This window comes from Podarcis erhardii, assembly GCF_964252035.2.
Source record: "Podarcis erhardii genome assembly, chromosome: 4".
In the NCBI taxonomy this organism is placed as follows: Eukaryota; Metazoa; Chordata; class Lepidosauria; order Squamata; family Lacertidae; genus Podarcis; species Podarcis erhardii.
The window spans coordinates 60,878,195-60,894,766 of NC_138508.1; the positions used below are offsets into that span (position 1 = coordinate 60,878,195).

Below are 16,572 nucleotides of genomic sequence, written 5' to 3' on the forward strand. Positions count from 1 at the left end.
AAATACTTATAAAGTGTCCCAAAGTTCAGATTCATGCATTTATTCAAGCAGCAGCAAGGAAAATATAGGCAGAAGACTCTTGGGTCGAAAATACAGTGGTACCTCAGGTTACATACGCTTCAGGTTACAGACTCTGCTAACCCAGAAATAGTGCTTCAGGTTAAGAACTTTGCTTCAGGATGAGAACAGAAATCATGCTCCGGCGGCGTGGCAGCAGTGGGAGGCCCCATTAGCTAAAGTGGTGCTTCAGGTTAAGAACGGTTTCAGGTTAAGTACGGACCTCCGGAACGAATTAAGAACTTAACCTGAGGTACCACTGCATAGAAAGATAGTTTCAAATACATGCTCTAAGCTTGGAGTTTGCTTAGGCACGTCTTCCTTGGTTAGCGTGGAGAGAGAGGGAACAGGAAAAGAAGACTTCGCTTCCTCCTTTATCAGAGAAGAGGAGGTATGACCTAAATGAGTCTAGGGCACAGCTCTATGATCACAACCCATTTATGCACTAACTAGCACTAATTTTTCACAGGAATTACATGACTAGGGCAGTCCCACATGGTCTAGCCATCCATTATTTAGCCAATATTAAGGCAATATACTGAAGCATGTTTTGTGGCATATGCCATGCTTCTACAGTAAGTTATTAATTTTTTTGTGAGCATTTAGAGCTGATATTATTATATATGAATACTACCCTAAATACTGGATCATCACTTTGCAGCCTGAACAAATGTTTCATTTACTAGTAACTTAGCAATTGACAGAGCACGTCATTCTTCTCTTAAACCTTTATACAACAAGCATGTTCCTATGCAATGTGTTACAACTTCCATTTCATTAAGAATTAAGGTACTTAGGAATACGTGCAGAACTAGGACTTCTGTACCACACTTAGTAAAGGTGCTGCAGCAGCAACAAAAGCAGGAGCAGCAACAGGAGAGTAGCAAAGCAATCACTGCATTTGCTGTGTGCACTGCCACACTGCTAATTCATGCTAAGCCATAATTTATTTTTAGCTATGGTTTAACATTACATGCGGACCTGCTTAATGTATTGGGGACATGGACATCATAACATACATGCATTTGCTTAGGTAAAAGTCCATGGGTTTTACTACCTGGCATGCTCCCTGTACCCTACACATGTACCTGTGTACGTGTAGAGCAATTAGGAAAATCACATGTGAAAAGCATGCAAAGCTACCCTTAAAATTTTCAGTAATATAAACTTGACTTTATTGAGGTCCTTTGCCAGCAATTGAAACCCACTTCATACATCTTGCCACAATTATAACTATTTTTTCCAATCTACTTCGAGTTACATAATGCATTTTATATTACACTCTGCCATCCACATTGTGCATTTTCAGATAAATTGTGGCAGGCATTGAAAACAAAATATATTGCTTAAAAAGGCAACCTACGTCAAGAGTATATTCTGTCTCCAACAGTCCAGTGCTGTTGCGTAAAACTCATGGATGACCTACGAAATGGTAAATCAGCCTTTGATTTAAACACAAAATGTGTGTGTCATAATAATGTGGCTCTCTTCAGCAGAGCTGCCAGAGTGGTCCTGATTCTGGTGCCCTGAACGTGCATCTAGGCATTCCATTCAGCTCACTTCCTTTCTGCTGCCTATTCCTCTCTCTGCCACCTCTCAGTTGAGCAACTGGTTGATCAGCACTTCCCTTAAGAGCCAGCAGCTGGGACCTATAACTCATTCAATCAATGGTAGGCTTGTCAGTTGGAGTTGCTCAAAATATATCACAGTGTAATCAAGAGGTTCATCTTTGGCTTCAGAAAAAAAATTACAGTGGATCACTGGTACATTCTGCACTGCTGCTATGCATGCTGCTATAATGTTTTTGTAAGGGTAATAATTGCCGCTTAAATCATGCCTTTTAAAAAAACCACAATCTAAAGCATGTCTTAAAAGTCCAAATGTATTCCTTTATATCAATAACTCATTATATATTAATCTAATACCTGAACAAAGCTTCATAGCACTATGAGCAATTTTGAACACTACCATTCTGGGAAATAGGGTTGAAATATGGCAGTTTAATGTACAGATATTAATAAAGAGAATGGCTTTTCATGTAACCATTTTAAATATTTTATTAGATTACATTTTCTATTTTTAAGTTGCTTTATAAGAAATATTTCAGCCACATACCTTTTTGTATTTCATATTTTTATATATATAAATGTGACCCTCCCATGCTTCCTGGTCTTTTTTTAAAAAAAGAAACATTAGCATAACACAGTCAGAAAATTACTTTAAAGATTTTATCTCTTACTAAAGATGCTTAAGTAACAAAGGGATTTTAGAGAGAAACAGTATCACTGCAGATCACAAAAGATAACAAATCACACCTCAGTACGAAGAACCCCAAACCTGTACTAAAAACCCAATACATCATGAAAAGTAGAATGGGATGAGGTAAGAGAGAAGTAATACTGACTTCATATTATTATTATTATTATTATTATTATTATTATTATTATTATTAAAGTGGCTCCCACCTCTATTCAAAATGCTGGATTTTCTTCACCATATTCCTTTTGCCCCTTTCATAATATAAGCCCATGCCTCCCTCTGGACGATTCCATCCATTATTCATCCATTTATTTATTGCTCTCTGATAAAAGAGATGGAGAAATTCCCCTGATAGGATCTTATTCCTGATAAGTGTGTATTTCCCTGAACAGCAGAATCAAACAGTTTTTAATATAGAGGATATCGGAAGAAGAGAAATTCAGTGGGCTCAAGAAAGAAACATCTTTCTGGAACAATGATGCTGCTTGCTAGGTAGTTAAAGCAATGAGACCACAGCCACATAAAAATAATTCCACATCCTAATTTATATGTATAAAATAAACCACACACCTAGGCCCCTGCCTAACAATGCCCCTGCATTGTAATCAATGTAGCACTGAACTAATGGTGTGTGCAATAGATAGCTCACAATAAATATGGAGTACCAATTGCTTATGGAGTACTGCTTAAGTATGTGAGTGCATTGATCCTGAAGAAATATATCCATTCTGTTCCCTGACTGTTGCTCATCCACTGTTATCTCCAGTGAACAATTTATGTGTATTCATCCATGCAGGCACTATAGCAGAAGTCAGCAACCTTTTTCAGCCATGGTCCGGTCCACCGTCCCTCAGACCATGTGGTGGGCTGGACTATATTGGGGTGGCGGGGGGGGGGGTTGAACAAATTCCTATGCCCCACAAATAACCCAGAGATGCATTTTAAATAAAAGGACATATTCTACTCATGTAAAAACACGCTGATTCCCGGACTACCCACGGGCCGGATTGAGAAGGCGATTGGGCCGCATCCGGCCCATGGGCCTTAGGTTGCCTACCCCTGCACTATAGCATCCAGATACAGAGATGTGACTCCTACATTTCCCAGAGCCTAAACACACATTAGTATTACTTGAACCAAAAACAAGATTAAAACCAAGCACAGAGAAGGTGTGTGATTTGGGGAGGGGAGACTTCACCCTTGTATTTCATGCTGCAACCCTGAAAAAGTTGAACCCCCTTACAGTAAGTACCAACAGTAGAATAAAAACTATGGGCTAATAGGAAGGTGCTTTTTTGCTTTTTGTAGACTGTTGCTATTTGCCACACAGGGTTGTGTGATTTATTTTTTTTCACGGTCATAGTAGAGAGCAGAAGAGTCAAGGCCCCCTTCCCCGCATGTTGTGGTCTTAACTAGGATCAGGGCCTCCTGTTTTTGGTTCTAATATTTATATATAAATACACACACACACAAATACACTGGTTATGTTTACTTCATCTCTCAGATCACTATTTCAGGAAGGTAGGGAAGTTCCTTATGCAGCATTCAGCCTGATATTCTTGTGGCACTCTATTAAGGTTAACAGTTGCTTCAGAGCAGCTGTAGTCATTGTTATAATAATTGAAAATATGTACTCTATAGATATTTCAACAAACATGTACCACAAATCTCCAGTGTTAGGTAATGCAAACATATATGAGGCCTAAAATGTTTTTAAAGTTTTCTTCTGGGATCTACGAAACCATAGAAATCTGGTGGGAAATCTTTGCATTTTACCTTCATTGTGATCTGATAACCCTGGAAAGCCCTCAGTCTCTCTTCTTTTTCTGCCTCTTGCCCCATGCTTATCCACGTGTCTGTGATCAAAACGTTGGCTCCTTTGGCAGCTTCAGTGGGGACACTGGTGAGAAACAGCTTGGTGCAGTGCTACCATGAATAAATCAGAGGAAATGCACTAAGTTCACGTGAAGCACAGTAGAAAAAAAAACATTTTACAGTCACATCCTCGTACCTTTACAGACTCCTGTTCCGCTATTTTGATGACCATGGGATCTGGCTCAAAACCCTGTCAAAACAGATTACAGTGTTACAATGTACAGTGGTACCTCGGGTTACGTATGCTTCAGGTTACATACACTTCAGGTTACAGACTCCGCTAACCCAGAAATAGTGCTTCAGGTTAAGAACTTTGCTTCAGGATAAGAACAGAAATCGTGCTCCGGCGGCACAGCAGCAGCAAAAGGCCCCATTAGCTAAAGTGGTGCTTCAGGTTAAGAACAGTTTCAGGTTAAGAACGGACCTCCAGAACGAATTAAGTACTTAACCCAAGGTACCACTGTATTCCATTCTTGCTACAAATAGAGAACATTAAACACATTCCCAGTTTTTATAGAAATAGACAGTAGCCTGGGTACTCTTAACTATATCATTCACAATACCTGAACTGGCAGCGTGCCTAGAGTTGGTTGGAGAGTTTCTGGATTAGATTTCCAAGCTATGGACAACTGGCTCCTGGACTTTAAAAAGCATCTAGATGGTAATTGCATAAATAGAACCACATTGGAGCCAAAATGAGATATGATACCAGCAAATGTGTGTGTGGGTATTGGGTCGATGCCAATTCCCTGTAAAGCAGCAACACCATATATGGTAGGGTGGAGCTGCCCTCCTGACACCAGCATCACTGCTATTTACCTGAATGGAATGGGGACGAGATGGATGGGAGGGTGCACTGTCAGGAGAACTGAATTGCAGCAGAGGTCCCACCAGTGTCACTACCTGATCCCAACCCTGCTGTCAGCCCACCACATACACATAAAGCATAAGGACAAGGAAAAGTTTCTTACCGTCCTTTTTTATTTCAATATTACAGAGACAGGCTATAGACCCCAGCCTCTTAGATAATGGCATTGTCCCAAGTGAATCTCCACCCCCTGTCTCTCCCACATCCTCATTTGTCACTTCTATGGATGCTGCTACATGCCCTCTGTCTTTGAGCTCTTTGCTCTCCTACTTTTAAGGCTCACCGGGTTCTTGGAGATGGGGACTCTGGAATGCTTCTAAAGATAACGTGTCAGTCAGCTGCCGTTTCAGTCCTGCCTCCTCCTCTCCCATTATTTCCCAACTTTTCTCCTCATCTGCCTCTGAGCTGTGACCTCCCTCAAACCACTGTTTTAAATCCATACTATCTTCCTCTTCCTCCTCCCTGGAAGGGTCAGGATGGGGAGGCAGTCTCCACCATTCCTCCTCTGCCCAGTCCCTGACAGCATCCTTCATTTGTTGATGGACTATCTCTGACCATTGGCCATGCTGCTGGGGTTGATGGATTCCAACATCTGGAGAGTACTAATGTGGGGAAGCTCTGGGTAAATGTCAGCCAGCACAGAGGCTCTTCAAGAAGAGCAAGAATCAAAAGATGTGTCAGATCTCCTAACCACCCAAATTACTTAAATCTACTGTGCCCAGCTAGCAGTCCGGATTACTCAATTTTGTCCTGGTCTTAGTAAAGTAACCTATTACACTGAGCACAGATTTTTTTTTAAAAAAAGTCCAGGGACTGTTTGTGAGATTAAACTCTGCCTCTTCTGGGGCTGGATCTTCTGAATCTAATTCATGGGGACTAGCTCATTGTTCTACTAGTGAAATGGCGACTTCAACTTCTGTCTTCAGTCTAATCTTTAACCCTCTCATTCCTGAACTCTGAATCTTGAGGCCATTTCCTTGTAGCTAAGCATTTTCCTTCAGAGTGATAATGGGCTAGTTTTGTTAACAGTTTTATACCATTAAACTCCGGATAAAATGAACTCATTATCAATGGACATGTATTTAGATTTTTTAAAATTAGCTTCCAAAGCAAAGTCAATTTGCCTTTGCACTCTTGTATATAGATTTTGTGAGGCTAAACCCCCTAATAAAATCACAAATGCTTTTCTTTTTCAAAGCTGACAAACAACTTTATTGGCCCTGTTCAGAGCCACATGCTATCCTGAAACCATACTGCTTTAAACAAAACGTGAAAACGACTTCCGGTCGGCGCCAGCGTTTGATGGCGGTCCTAGCCTCGAGCTCCGAGGCAGGACTGCTCCGTAAGTTCGGGTCTTACCCGCTACGGCAAGCGGGGGACCCCTAAAATCACAGGCGCTGAAGCCTGTGAGCAAGGAGATTCGGTGGGCACCTTTGCGCCCCCCCGGCATCGTGAAAGAGCCTTTTTAAAGGCTCCGGAGCGGCATCGGGGTGAGCGCGGTGCTGAGGATCGCTACCCAGCTTACGGAGTGAAGCCGCGTCGCCATTAACGGAGAGCGCCGATTCCTTTCTGAAACTAAAGATTGGCAACAACAATACCCGTGAGTAAGAACGCAAAATTAAAAACGGGACTTAAAAATCTAGAAGATTTGGCTGAAAACGGGAAGGCAAAAATTAAGGAAGTCAGCCTCCCGGATCTGCATGATTAACGGAGCAATGAAAGACTGAGCTGTGATTAAACGGACTTTCCTTTTAACTCTTATTAAACCAGACATCGAAAGGATCTCCCCCCTGTAGTGCAGGAGAAGGGGGGGAGGAAACAGAATTAATTTAACCTGCAAAAGAAAGGGATAAGGAATAAAAAACCTCTGCTGCTGACACTTCTGGTCAGGCTGCCGGAGCAGCGATCGCCTGAAAAAGGAACTGTCAAGTGAGCTGTCAAAAGACAGTGGTTACAAAATAAGACTTATTTGAAACATATTAACGGGACTTTGGTGGATTACAATTTTAACAGTAAAGTGCTACAAATTAAAGACTCTTAGTGGGACTTTTGCCTTTGGACTTTCTGTTTCTTTGTTGTGGGTGCCTTTGGATGGTTACAATTGCCTCCTCTAGAGGGCTTCAGTTGTATTACGGTGTATCCAGCGGGATTTTCCACTTGCAACTTTCCTGTGTGAATGACCTTGAGTTATGAGCAACCCGCCAGAAGAAATTTCAACAAGAAGTAAAACAAAGCAGGCTCAAAAACAAGCTCAAAAAAGAGGTTCTTTATCAGGAGCAGCAGCTGCACAAGAAAAAATAACAGCAGCATCAATGGAGTCAATGACACAGGCTCTGCTCAAAATAAATCAGTCATTAGAAGTACTCACCAAGCAATCTGCAGAACTTACTAAACAGTCTACAGAGAACTCTAAGAAACTGACGGAGCTGACAACAAGACTAGACCTGAACACAACAACAATCTCATCTAATACAGATTCTATAAACCGTTTGGTTCAAGAGTCTACGGAAACAAGGAGAATAGCTGAGAGTGCTAGGTCTACTGCCGAAGAAACCAAAGGAAAGTTTGCGCCTATTGCAAAAAAAGTACATGAACATGATACAGCATTAGCCCTACTAGAACTGGAAAGGAAAAGCAAGAACCTGAAATTAAGACTGGTTCCAGAAGAGGAAGAGGACAAGCTTGGGGAATTCCTCACAGATAAATTTCAAGATTTTTGGAATGATGAGTTAGATGGAGAAGAAGATGAATTTGTGATAACCTCAGCCTTTCGGATTGGCAGGAAGCAAGGGAAGAAGCCAAGAGACTGTTTAATTACCTTGGGATCAAAGGAACAAAGAGACAAAATACTGAACCTACATTTCCAGAAGGCCTTGGTCATTAAAAATTCTCAGATCCAGATTTTCAAGGATATTCCTAAATACTTTTTGGAGGTTAGATCTCAATTTAAAGAATTAGTTGATCTACTTAAACAGAATAATATCCCATTCAGGTGGGAATTTCCACAAGGGTTGTCCTTTAACTTTAAAGGGAAGAAAATTAAAATAAAAACAAACCAGGATAAAGAACTCTTTTTGGAAAGAAATCAAGAGGATCTTCAGAAAGGAACTGTTAGTGAGGGGGAAGTACCGGACATTTCAAATCTATCATTTGGACTGAACCGAGCACCGACCGAGGAGGAACAACAACTTGGTGCAGTCGGTGGAAGAGCTACCCAGTAACAAAAATGTCTCTGCAACTCTTCAGCTGGAATTGTAATGGTTTGAACCACCCTCGAAAAAGGGGTCAAGTATTCCATCTATTAAAGAAGGAACATCTAGATGTAATCTGTCTACAAGAAACTCACATTGCCAGGACACATAGAAAGCTTTTAACAAATAAGAGATTAGGACAAGAATTTATTTCATCAGATAGAGTTAAGAAAAGAGGAGTTGTGATCTATGTCAAGGAAAAATTTGAACCAAAACTGATCTTTAAGGATGACCAAGGAAGATACCTGGCAGTGGAAATTCAAATTCATGGAGAAAAGATTTTGATTGTTGGAGTATATGCACCAAATGAGGGGAAGGCTGAATTCTTCAAGAAGTTGCATGAGACTTTAATGGACTTTTTGGACTTTAAAATTATAATGATGGGTGATATGAATGGAGTTGTCTCCACAAACATGGACAAGGCCCAAAGACAAATAATATCTAATGATGGAAGACTACCAAAGACATTCTTTGAACTGACTGACACTATGGACCTGATTGACATTTGGAGAACTAGGAACCCTCTGGAAAGGGAGGGGACCTTCTTCTCTGAAGCAAAAATGACATGGACTAGAATTGATCAAATATGGACTTCTAGTAATCTGGCATCAAAAGTTAAAAAAGTAGAAATCTGCCCAAAGACCTGTTCTGACCACAATGCTGTCAAGATGGAAATGAAACTGACAACAGCTGGAACCTTTAGATGGAGAATGAATGACACTCTCTTTGGAGATGAAGAAATTTGTAAAAAGGCTCAAAAGACACTTAAAGACTACTTCGAGATTAACCTGAGATCAGACACTGAAAAAAGAGTTATTTGGGATGCAAGTAAAGCCGTGATGCGTGGCTTCCTAATACAACAGAATTCAATAAAGAGGAAAAAACAGAATGAGAAGAAAGAGAAAATTTGGAATCTAATAAAAGAAGGGGAGAAGAAATTGAGATCTAAGCCTAAATCTCAAGAGATACTAAGAGAAATAAAATTCTATCAAACACAATACATGGAATTGATGAATCAGGAAATAGAATGGAAAATTAAACAAATGAGACAAAAGACTTTTGAGTCCGCAGATAAATGTGGGAAGCTACTGTCTTGGCAATTGAAAAAGAGGCAAAAATTGAATACAGTGACATCACTCGAAGTAGATGGGAAGTCTATTAATAAACCAAATGAGATAAGTAATTGTTTTCAAAGTTTCTTCAAGAAATTATACAGACAAGGGCCAAAAAACGAACAGGAGATAGAAGAATTTATTGGAAAATACGGCTTACCAAAAATCTCTGAAAATAATAGAAGGAGTTTAAATGAGAAAATTACAGATCAAGAAATAGAGAGCGCCATTCAGGACATGCAGCTGGGAAAATCACCAGGACCAGATGGACTAACTGCGAGATACTATAAAGCACTGAAGGATTGGTTAATACAACCATTGAAAGAAGTTTGCAATCAAATTTTGGAAGGGAAAAAGGCTCCCGAATCGTGGAAGGAAGCATTCATCTCACTTATACCGAAGACAGAAACTGAGAAACATCAAGTTAAGAATTACCGCCCTATATCACTCTTGAATGTGGATTATAAAATTTTTGCAGACATTTTAGCAAAAAGATTCAAAAAAGTTTTGTTAGAGGAGATTCACAGGGACCAAACTGGCTTTCTACCAGGCAGGCAATTGTCAGACAATGTGAGGAATATTATAGACATTTTAGAACTTCTGGAAACTGACATAAATAGAAAAGCTGTTTTGATTTTTGTGGATGCAGAGAAAGCCTTTGACAACATTTGTTGGAGCTTTATGAAGAGGAATCTCCAAGGGATGGGGGTAGGCAAAAACTTTGAAAATGGTATAAGTGCAATTTACTCTGAGCAAAAGGCCAAACTAATTGTAAATGGTATGGTTATGGACGAAATTCCAATAGAGAAAGGGACACGACAGGGATGCCCAATTTCCCCTCTATTGTTTATATCGGTACTGGAGGTTTTCCTAAATATGATTAGAAGAGACCAGCTGGTTAAAGGTATACAGGTCGGAACTAAACATTATAAGTTAAGAGCATTTGCAGATGATCTAGTCTTGACATTACAACAGCCAGAAACCAGTACAAAAAGAGTTTTGGAACTTATTGAAATATTTGGTCAGGTAGCAGGTTTTAAATTAAATAAACATAAGACAAAGGTGTTGGAAAAAAATCTCACGGTGGGGGAAAAAGATAGTTTTCAAAGAGAAACTGGTTTGGAAATTACTAAAAAGGTAAAATATCTGGGGGTGAATTTAACATCTAAGAATGTGAACCTATTTAAAGACAATTATGAGAAATGCTGGGCCGAAGTGAAGAAAGATTTCGATATATGGTCAAGATTGAGACTTTCCTTGTTAGGCCGAATTGCTGTTATCAAGATGAATGTATTGCCGAGATTGTTATTTCTGTTCCAGACATTGCAAATTTTAGATAAGATGGACTGTTTCAAGAAGTGGCAGAAAGATATATCTAAATTTGTCTGGCAGGGCAAAAAACCCAGAATAAAATTTAAGATTTTGACTGATGCAAAGGATAGAGGGGGCTTTGCCCTGCCGGACTTAAAACTTTATTATGAAGCAGCGGCTTTTTGCTGGCTGAAACCATGGCTACTTCTTGAGAATACAGACATTCTGGACCTGGAAGGTTATGATAATAGTTTTGGTTGGCATGCATATTTATGGTATGACAAGGTAAAGGTACATAGAAATTTTAAAAACCATATTGTTAGGAAAGCATTGTATAATGTATGGAATCGATATAAAGATTTGCTTGAAAGTAAAACCCCCAGGTGGTTGTCACCAATGGAAGCCAAGGCGGTAAAAAGACTGAACATGGATACAGAGTGGCCAAAATATTGTGAAATTATAGAATATGATGGTGAAAAGTTGAAACTACAGAGTTTTGAGAAATTGAAACCTAAAGTTCGAGATTGGTTACATTATTTCCAGATCAATGAAACTTTTAAGCAGGACAGAAAACTAGGATTTCAGAAGGAGAGGTCAAAGTTAGAAACAGAATTGCTAGAACCCAATACCAAGAATTTGTCTAGAATGTATAATCTGCTGCTAAAATGGAATACACAGGATGAAACGGTTAAATCAGCTATGATTAAGTGGGCACAGGATATTGGTCATGATGTTATGTTTGCTGACTGGGAGCAGTTATGGACCACAGGTATTAAATTTACGGCATGCAGTGCCCTGAAAGAGAACATAATGAAAATGATCTATAGGTGGTACATGACCCCAGTCAAGCTTGCAAAGATATACCATTTGCCCAATAATAAATGCTGGAAATGTAACGAATGTGAAGGAACCTTCTACCACCTTTGGTGGACCTGCCCAAAGATTAAGGCCTACTGGGAAATGATCTATAATGAAATTAAGAAAATCCTTAAGTGGACATTTGTAAAGAAACCGGAGGCTTTTCTCCTGGGCATGGTCGGCCAATTGGTACCAAAGAAAGATAGGACCTTTTTTATGTATGCAACAACAGCAGCAAGAATCCTTTTGGCGAAGTATTGGAAGACTAAAGAATTACCTACTCTGGAAGAATGGCAGACCAAGGTGACTGAATTTATGGGATTGGCAGAGATGACCGGCAGAATTCGTGACCAGAAGAAAGAGACAGTGGAGGAGGACTGGAAAAAATTTAAAATCTATCTTAAAAATTGTCATAAAATTTCGGAATGTTAAGATGTCAAGGGATTGGATACAAAGAATTACAGCTATAGATTGAAATTTATAAAATAGAATTTTTTTAAAGAGAATTAAATATAAAAATGGGATGAAGAATTGCTAAAAATTTTTAAAATTTGGATGCAGGGAAGGGGAGGTTTGGGGAAGTCGTGTTATGTTTATTTGTTTTTTGTTTATGTTGTAAAATCAATAAAAATTATTTAAAAAAAAAAAATAAACAAAACGTGAAAACTATGGAAAAACAGTATTTCAGCTTTAGAGCAGCAATCGCTAAACTTGGAGGGTCACAGATGTTGGTTGGACTCCAATTCCCATCAGCCCCAATCAGCATGGGTGAAATATACTCGGAGTCGCAAAGTGATTTCATGCTCTTTATTCAGCTCATAGTGGTGAGGAGGAATGAAAGAATGTCCCCTCAAAGTATCTGCTTTATATACATTATTTACACAATGGGCTGCACATGATTGGCTAATTCCAGGATTCTACTGTAGGCCAATCAGGTTGTGGATTCACTTCTATCTGGAGCATGATTGGGTGGTTCCTGCTAACCAATCATACTGCTGCATTGTTCTAGGACCAATCAGACTGCTGCATTCTGAATCCTATTGTTCTAGGACCAATCAGACTGCTGCCTTTTGGAGCCTATTGTTCTAGGACCAATCAGACTGCTGCAGTTTGGATCCTATTCAACTCAGTACATAACACCCCTCCCCTCTAAGTTCCAGTCCTGCCCGGAAGGTCGCATTCATAGTCCTCAAGGTACGCCGGTGGCCTACGTGTGCGTTGCGGCCTGGGGTGTTCCCTGGTCCGGGGTTCAGGTTCTGGCTCGTGTTCCAAGGATGGGGCTGTTTGGTCTGGCGCAACCGGCTCGCTCAGTCGTGGTTCTGGTTCCGGTGTCCTTTCGGCCTCGCGGGTCCTCTCTGTATTTACTGATTCTGCCTCTCCTGCTTGCCCCTGCTGCTCTATGGGCCTCACTGCCCCACTGTTCCCTTGGGACTCCTCTGACCTGTCCTCCTCCTCCTGGTTTTCTCCCGGGAATCGTCGCCGTATCTGGTCGCAGTGGCGGCGCCAGCATTGCCCCCCATCTGTTAGCACCTCGTACGACACGGGGCCCGTGACCCTGGTGACTGTGGCAGGTACCCATGCAGGGCCTGCCCCAAAATTCTTTGCGTACACTGGGTCCTGGGCCTCGAAGGTCCGGGGGTTCCTGCCTTCCCCCACCACTACCTCATCCTGAGCTCTATCGGGGTGAAGGCGGTCCAATCTGATTGCAAGGCGCCGACCCATTAGTAGTTCAGCGGGGCTCCAGCCAGTCGTTGAGCTGGGGGTGCTGTGCTGTGCTAGAAGGAATGTGGCAAGGCGGTACTCCCAATCCCCTTGCGTCATGCGGCGAAGGGTGTCCTTGGTGGTCCGCACCATGCGTTCTGCTTGGCCATTGGTGGCAGGGTGGAATGGCGCCGAACGGATGTGGCGGATGGCGTTCTGCACTGTGAAGGTTTGAAATTCTCCTGATGTAAATGCAGTCCCGTTGTCTGAGACGAGAGTGTCAGGGAGCCCGTGGGTTGCAAACAGCCTGCGTAGTACCCGGATGGCTGCGGACGTAGAATTGGACGGTACCAGTGCGACTTCCAGCCATTTGGTGTAGGAGTCCACCACTATGAAGAATGTTTTCCCCTGAAAGGGGCCAGCGAAGTCCACATGCAGGCGTGACCATGGTGCTCGGGCGGACTCCCAGGACTGGACTGGGGCCCTTGGGGGATCTGGGCGGGATTCCTGGCAGGCCTGGCAGTGTTTGACCCAGGCCTCTATCTCTCCGTCGATCCCCGGCCACCACACATAACTCCTGGCAAGGGCCTTCATTCTTACTACCCCTGGGTGTGTCTCGTGTAGGGCTGTGAGGACCCTTTTGCGGAGGGGCTGGGGAACAACGACCCTGCTTCCCCATAACAGGCACCCCTTGTGGGCTGACAGTTCATGTTTGCGGGTTGTGTAGCCGGCGAATTCTGGCCCGGGGCTGCGGCTGGGCCATCCCCTCCACACCCAGTCCAGGACCCGGGAGATGACCCTATCTTTCTTGGAATGGTGTGCAACTTCTTGTGCCTGAATGGGGCGGTCAGGAAGCAGCTCCAGGCTCATAACCTCTTGTGCAGGTGCTGGGTCGGGGCCTGTTTCCGGTAGTGGTAGCCTGCTGAGGGCGTCTGCATGGCCCATCGCCTTTCCAGGGCGGTGAATCAGTGCATACTGGTAGCTGGCAAGGAAAATTGACCACCTGAGGACGCGAGGAGACAGCACTTGGGGGGTCTGCTTTTCGGGGGCAAACAAGCCAAGCAACGGCTTGTGGTCAGTCACCACGGTGAAGGGCCGCCCGTACAAGAAATCATGGAATTTTTTTACTCCCTTCACGATTGCCAGACCCTCCTTGTCGATTTGCGAGTAGTTCCGCTCGGTTTCGTTGAGTGTCTGGGAAAAGTATGCTACCGGTACCTCTCTTCCATCCGGGAGTTGGTGTCCCAGGACAGCGCCGATGCCATAGGGCGAGGCGTCGCATGCTAGCACCACCGGCAGCCTCTCGTCGAAGTGTGCCAAGACCGAGTTTGAGACAAGCAAGTCCTTGACTGCCTGGAATGCGGCCTCCTGGCGCTGGCCCCACACCCAAGGGGCCCGCTTGTCCAGGAGTCTGTGTAGGGGCTCCGCTACCGCCGCCTTGTGGGGAAGGAAGGAATGGTAAAAGTTCAATAATCCCAAGAAGGCCTGAAGTTCAGTCTTGTTCTTGGGCGCTGGGGCATCACAAATGGCCCGTACCTTGTCCCCAGTCGGGTGAACCCCTTCTGCATCCACCATAAATCCCAGAAAGTCCACTTGAGGCACTCCTAGTAGACATTTTTCCCGCTTCACCTTGAGACCCGCCATCTGGAAACGGTGCAGAACAGTGCGGAGGCGGTCCTCAAACTCCTCTGGTGTGGGCCCGGCAATCAACACATCATCAAAGAAGGGGGTGACACCAGGAATCCCTTTAAGGAGAGAGTCCATTAGATTCTGGAATATGCCTGGTGCCACGCTGACCCCGAATTGCAGCCGCTTTACCCTGAACGCTCCTCTGTGCGTCACAATCGTCTGTGCCTCTGCTGTGGCCTCATCTACTGGCAGCTGTTGATATGCTTGGGCCAAGTCCAGCTTGCCAAAAATTTTCGACCCAGCCAGGGTGGCAAGGACATGGCTGACCACTGGCACTGGGTATGCATGGGCCATGAGGGCCTTGTTTATGGTACATTTGTAGTCTGCGCAGATGCGGACCGAACCATTAGGCTTGACGGGTGTGACGATTGGGATTTCCCAGGGGGCATTAGGCACCGGCTCCAGCACTCCTTGCTCCACGAGTCGGTCCAATTCCTCGTCTATACGGGGTTTCAGGGCGAATGGGACCCGGCGGGCCTTGAGCCTGACTGGTCGTACTGCGGGGTCAAGCTGTAGAGCAATGGGGGGGCCCGTATACTGTCCCAATTTCCCATCGAAAACCCCCGGAAACTCCTTGCATATGGCGTCCACGTCCACTTGTAAGCTCATGTGGTTCACCCCGGTGATGGCTAGTCCCAGTGGTCCAAACCATGCCAACCCCAGTAAGCTAATGTAGGGGCCCTTGACCACAAGCAAGTCCAGTTGCCGCGTCCGCCCTCGGTATTGCACCCTGAAGGTCCCCACCCCCATTGTGGGGACCTTACGTTTCTGGAAGTCCCGGAGGGTGAATGGGGCCGGCCTGAGTTTGGGACCCCCAGTAGGACACAGTTTCCTTAAGGTCCTTGCCGAGATTATGGATAGAGTTGAACCCGTGTCAAGCTCCATGCGGCATGGGGCCCCCTCTATCTGTACCTCTACATAAATTTTCTCTACGTTGGGGTGGGGCAACTGGTATACCTGGAAGTCTGTGAGCTCCGTCGAGTTGCCTTGGTGCGTTGGGCCCCGGGACCTGGGGCTCTTGGATTGGTCATCTGATGCCTGGCTTCGGGTGGGCCGAGCCCGACACACCCGGGCGATGTGTCCCAATTTTCTGCACTGCCTGCACTCTGCGTTGCGGAAACGGCAGGTCCTCCTCTCGTGACTTTCTCCACAGCTTGCGCAGTTCCCTCCTTCTCGTCGAGGCAGCTGTGGTATGTGGGCTGCTTGAGTGCGCTGCTGTACTCGGTGCACCTCCTCCCTGTCGGATCCCGAGTCGTTGGTGAGGTCTTCGTGGTGGACCCTCGGTTGGGACGGCTGGCTCAGCCGTGCCTCTTGCGTCGACCTCTCAGCAGCTTCCGTTGCCAGGGCCTCCTCCAGAGCGACCTGGAACGTTAGGTTCTTCTTAGCGTAGAGGCGTCGTTGCAGCTTCTCATCCTTCAGGCCACCGACGAGGCGGTCACGAAGCATGTTCTCCAGCTCTGAGAAGTTGCAGAACCGGGCAGCTTGGCGGAGAGAGGTCACAAACCCAGTTATGGTTTCCCCAGGGGCTTGCCGCTTTGCGTAGAAGGCATTTCGACGAGCCACCACTGAGGGCTGTGGCGAAAAGTGCCCC

At 44.1% G+C, this 16,572-nt stretch overlaps 1 protein-coding gene and 1 long non-coding RNA gene across 3 annotated transcripts in view; one reads left to right on the top strand and one right to left on the bottom strand.

Annotated features, from left to right (window-relative positions):
* Nucleotides 1-16,572, top strand: part of LOC309340253 — a 42,241-nt gene that overhangs the window by 15,632 nt on the left and 10,037 nt on the right. The window lies entirely within an intron of this gene.
* Nucleotides 1-16,572, bottom strand: part of OTC (ornithine transcarbamylase) — a 33,719-nt gene that overhangs the window by 2,722 nt on the left and 14,425 nt on the right. The window contains exons 7-8 of the mRNA XM_081858907.1: nt 4,328-4,381; nt 4,093-4,242 (exon numbers count right to left, since the gene is read on the bottom strand). Of these exons, the coding sequence (XP_081715033.1) occupies nt 4,093-4,242; nt 4,328-4,381 (204 nt within the window). The remainder of the gene's footprint in view (nt 1-4,092; nt 4,243-4,327; nt 4,382-16,572) is intronic.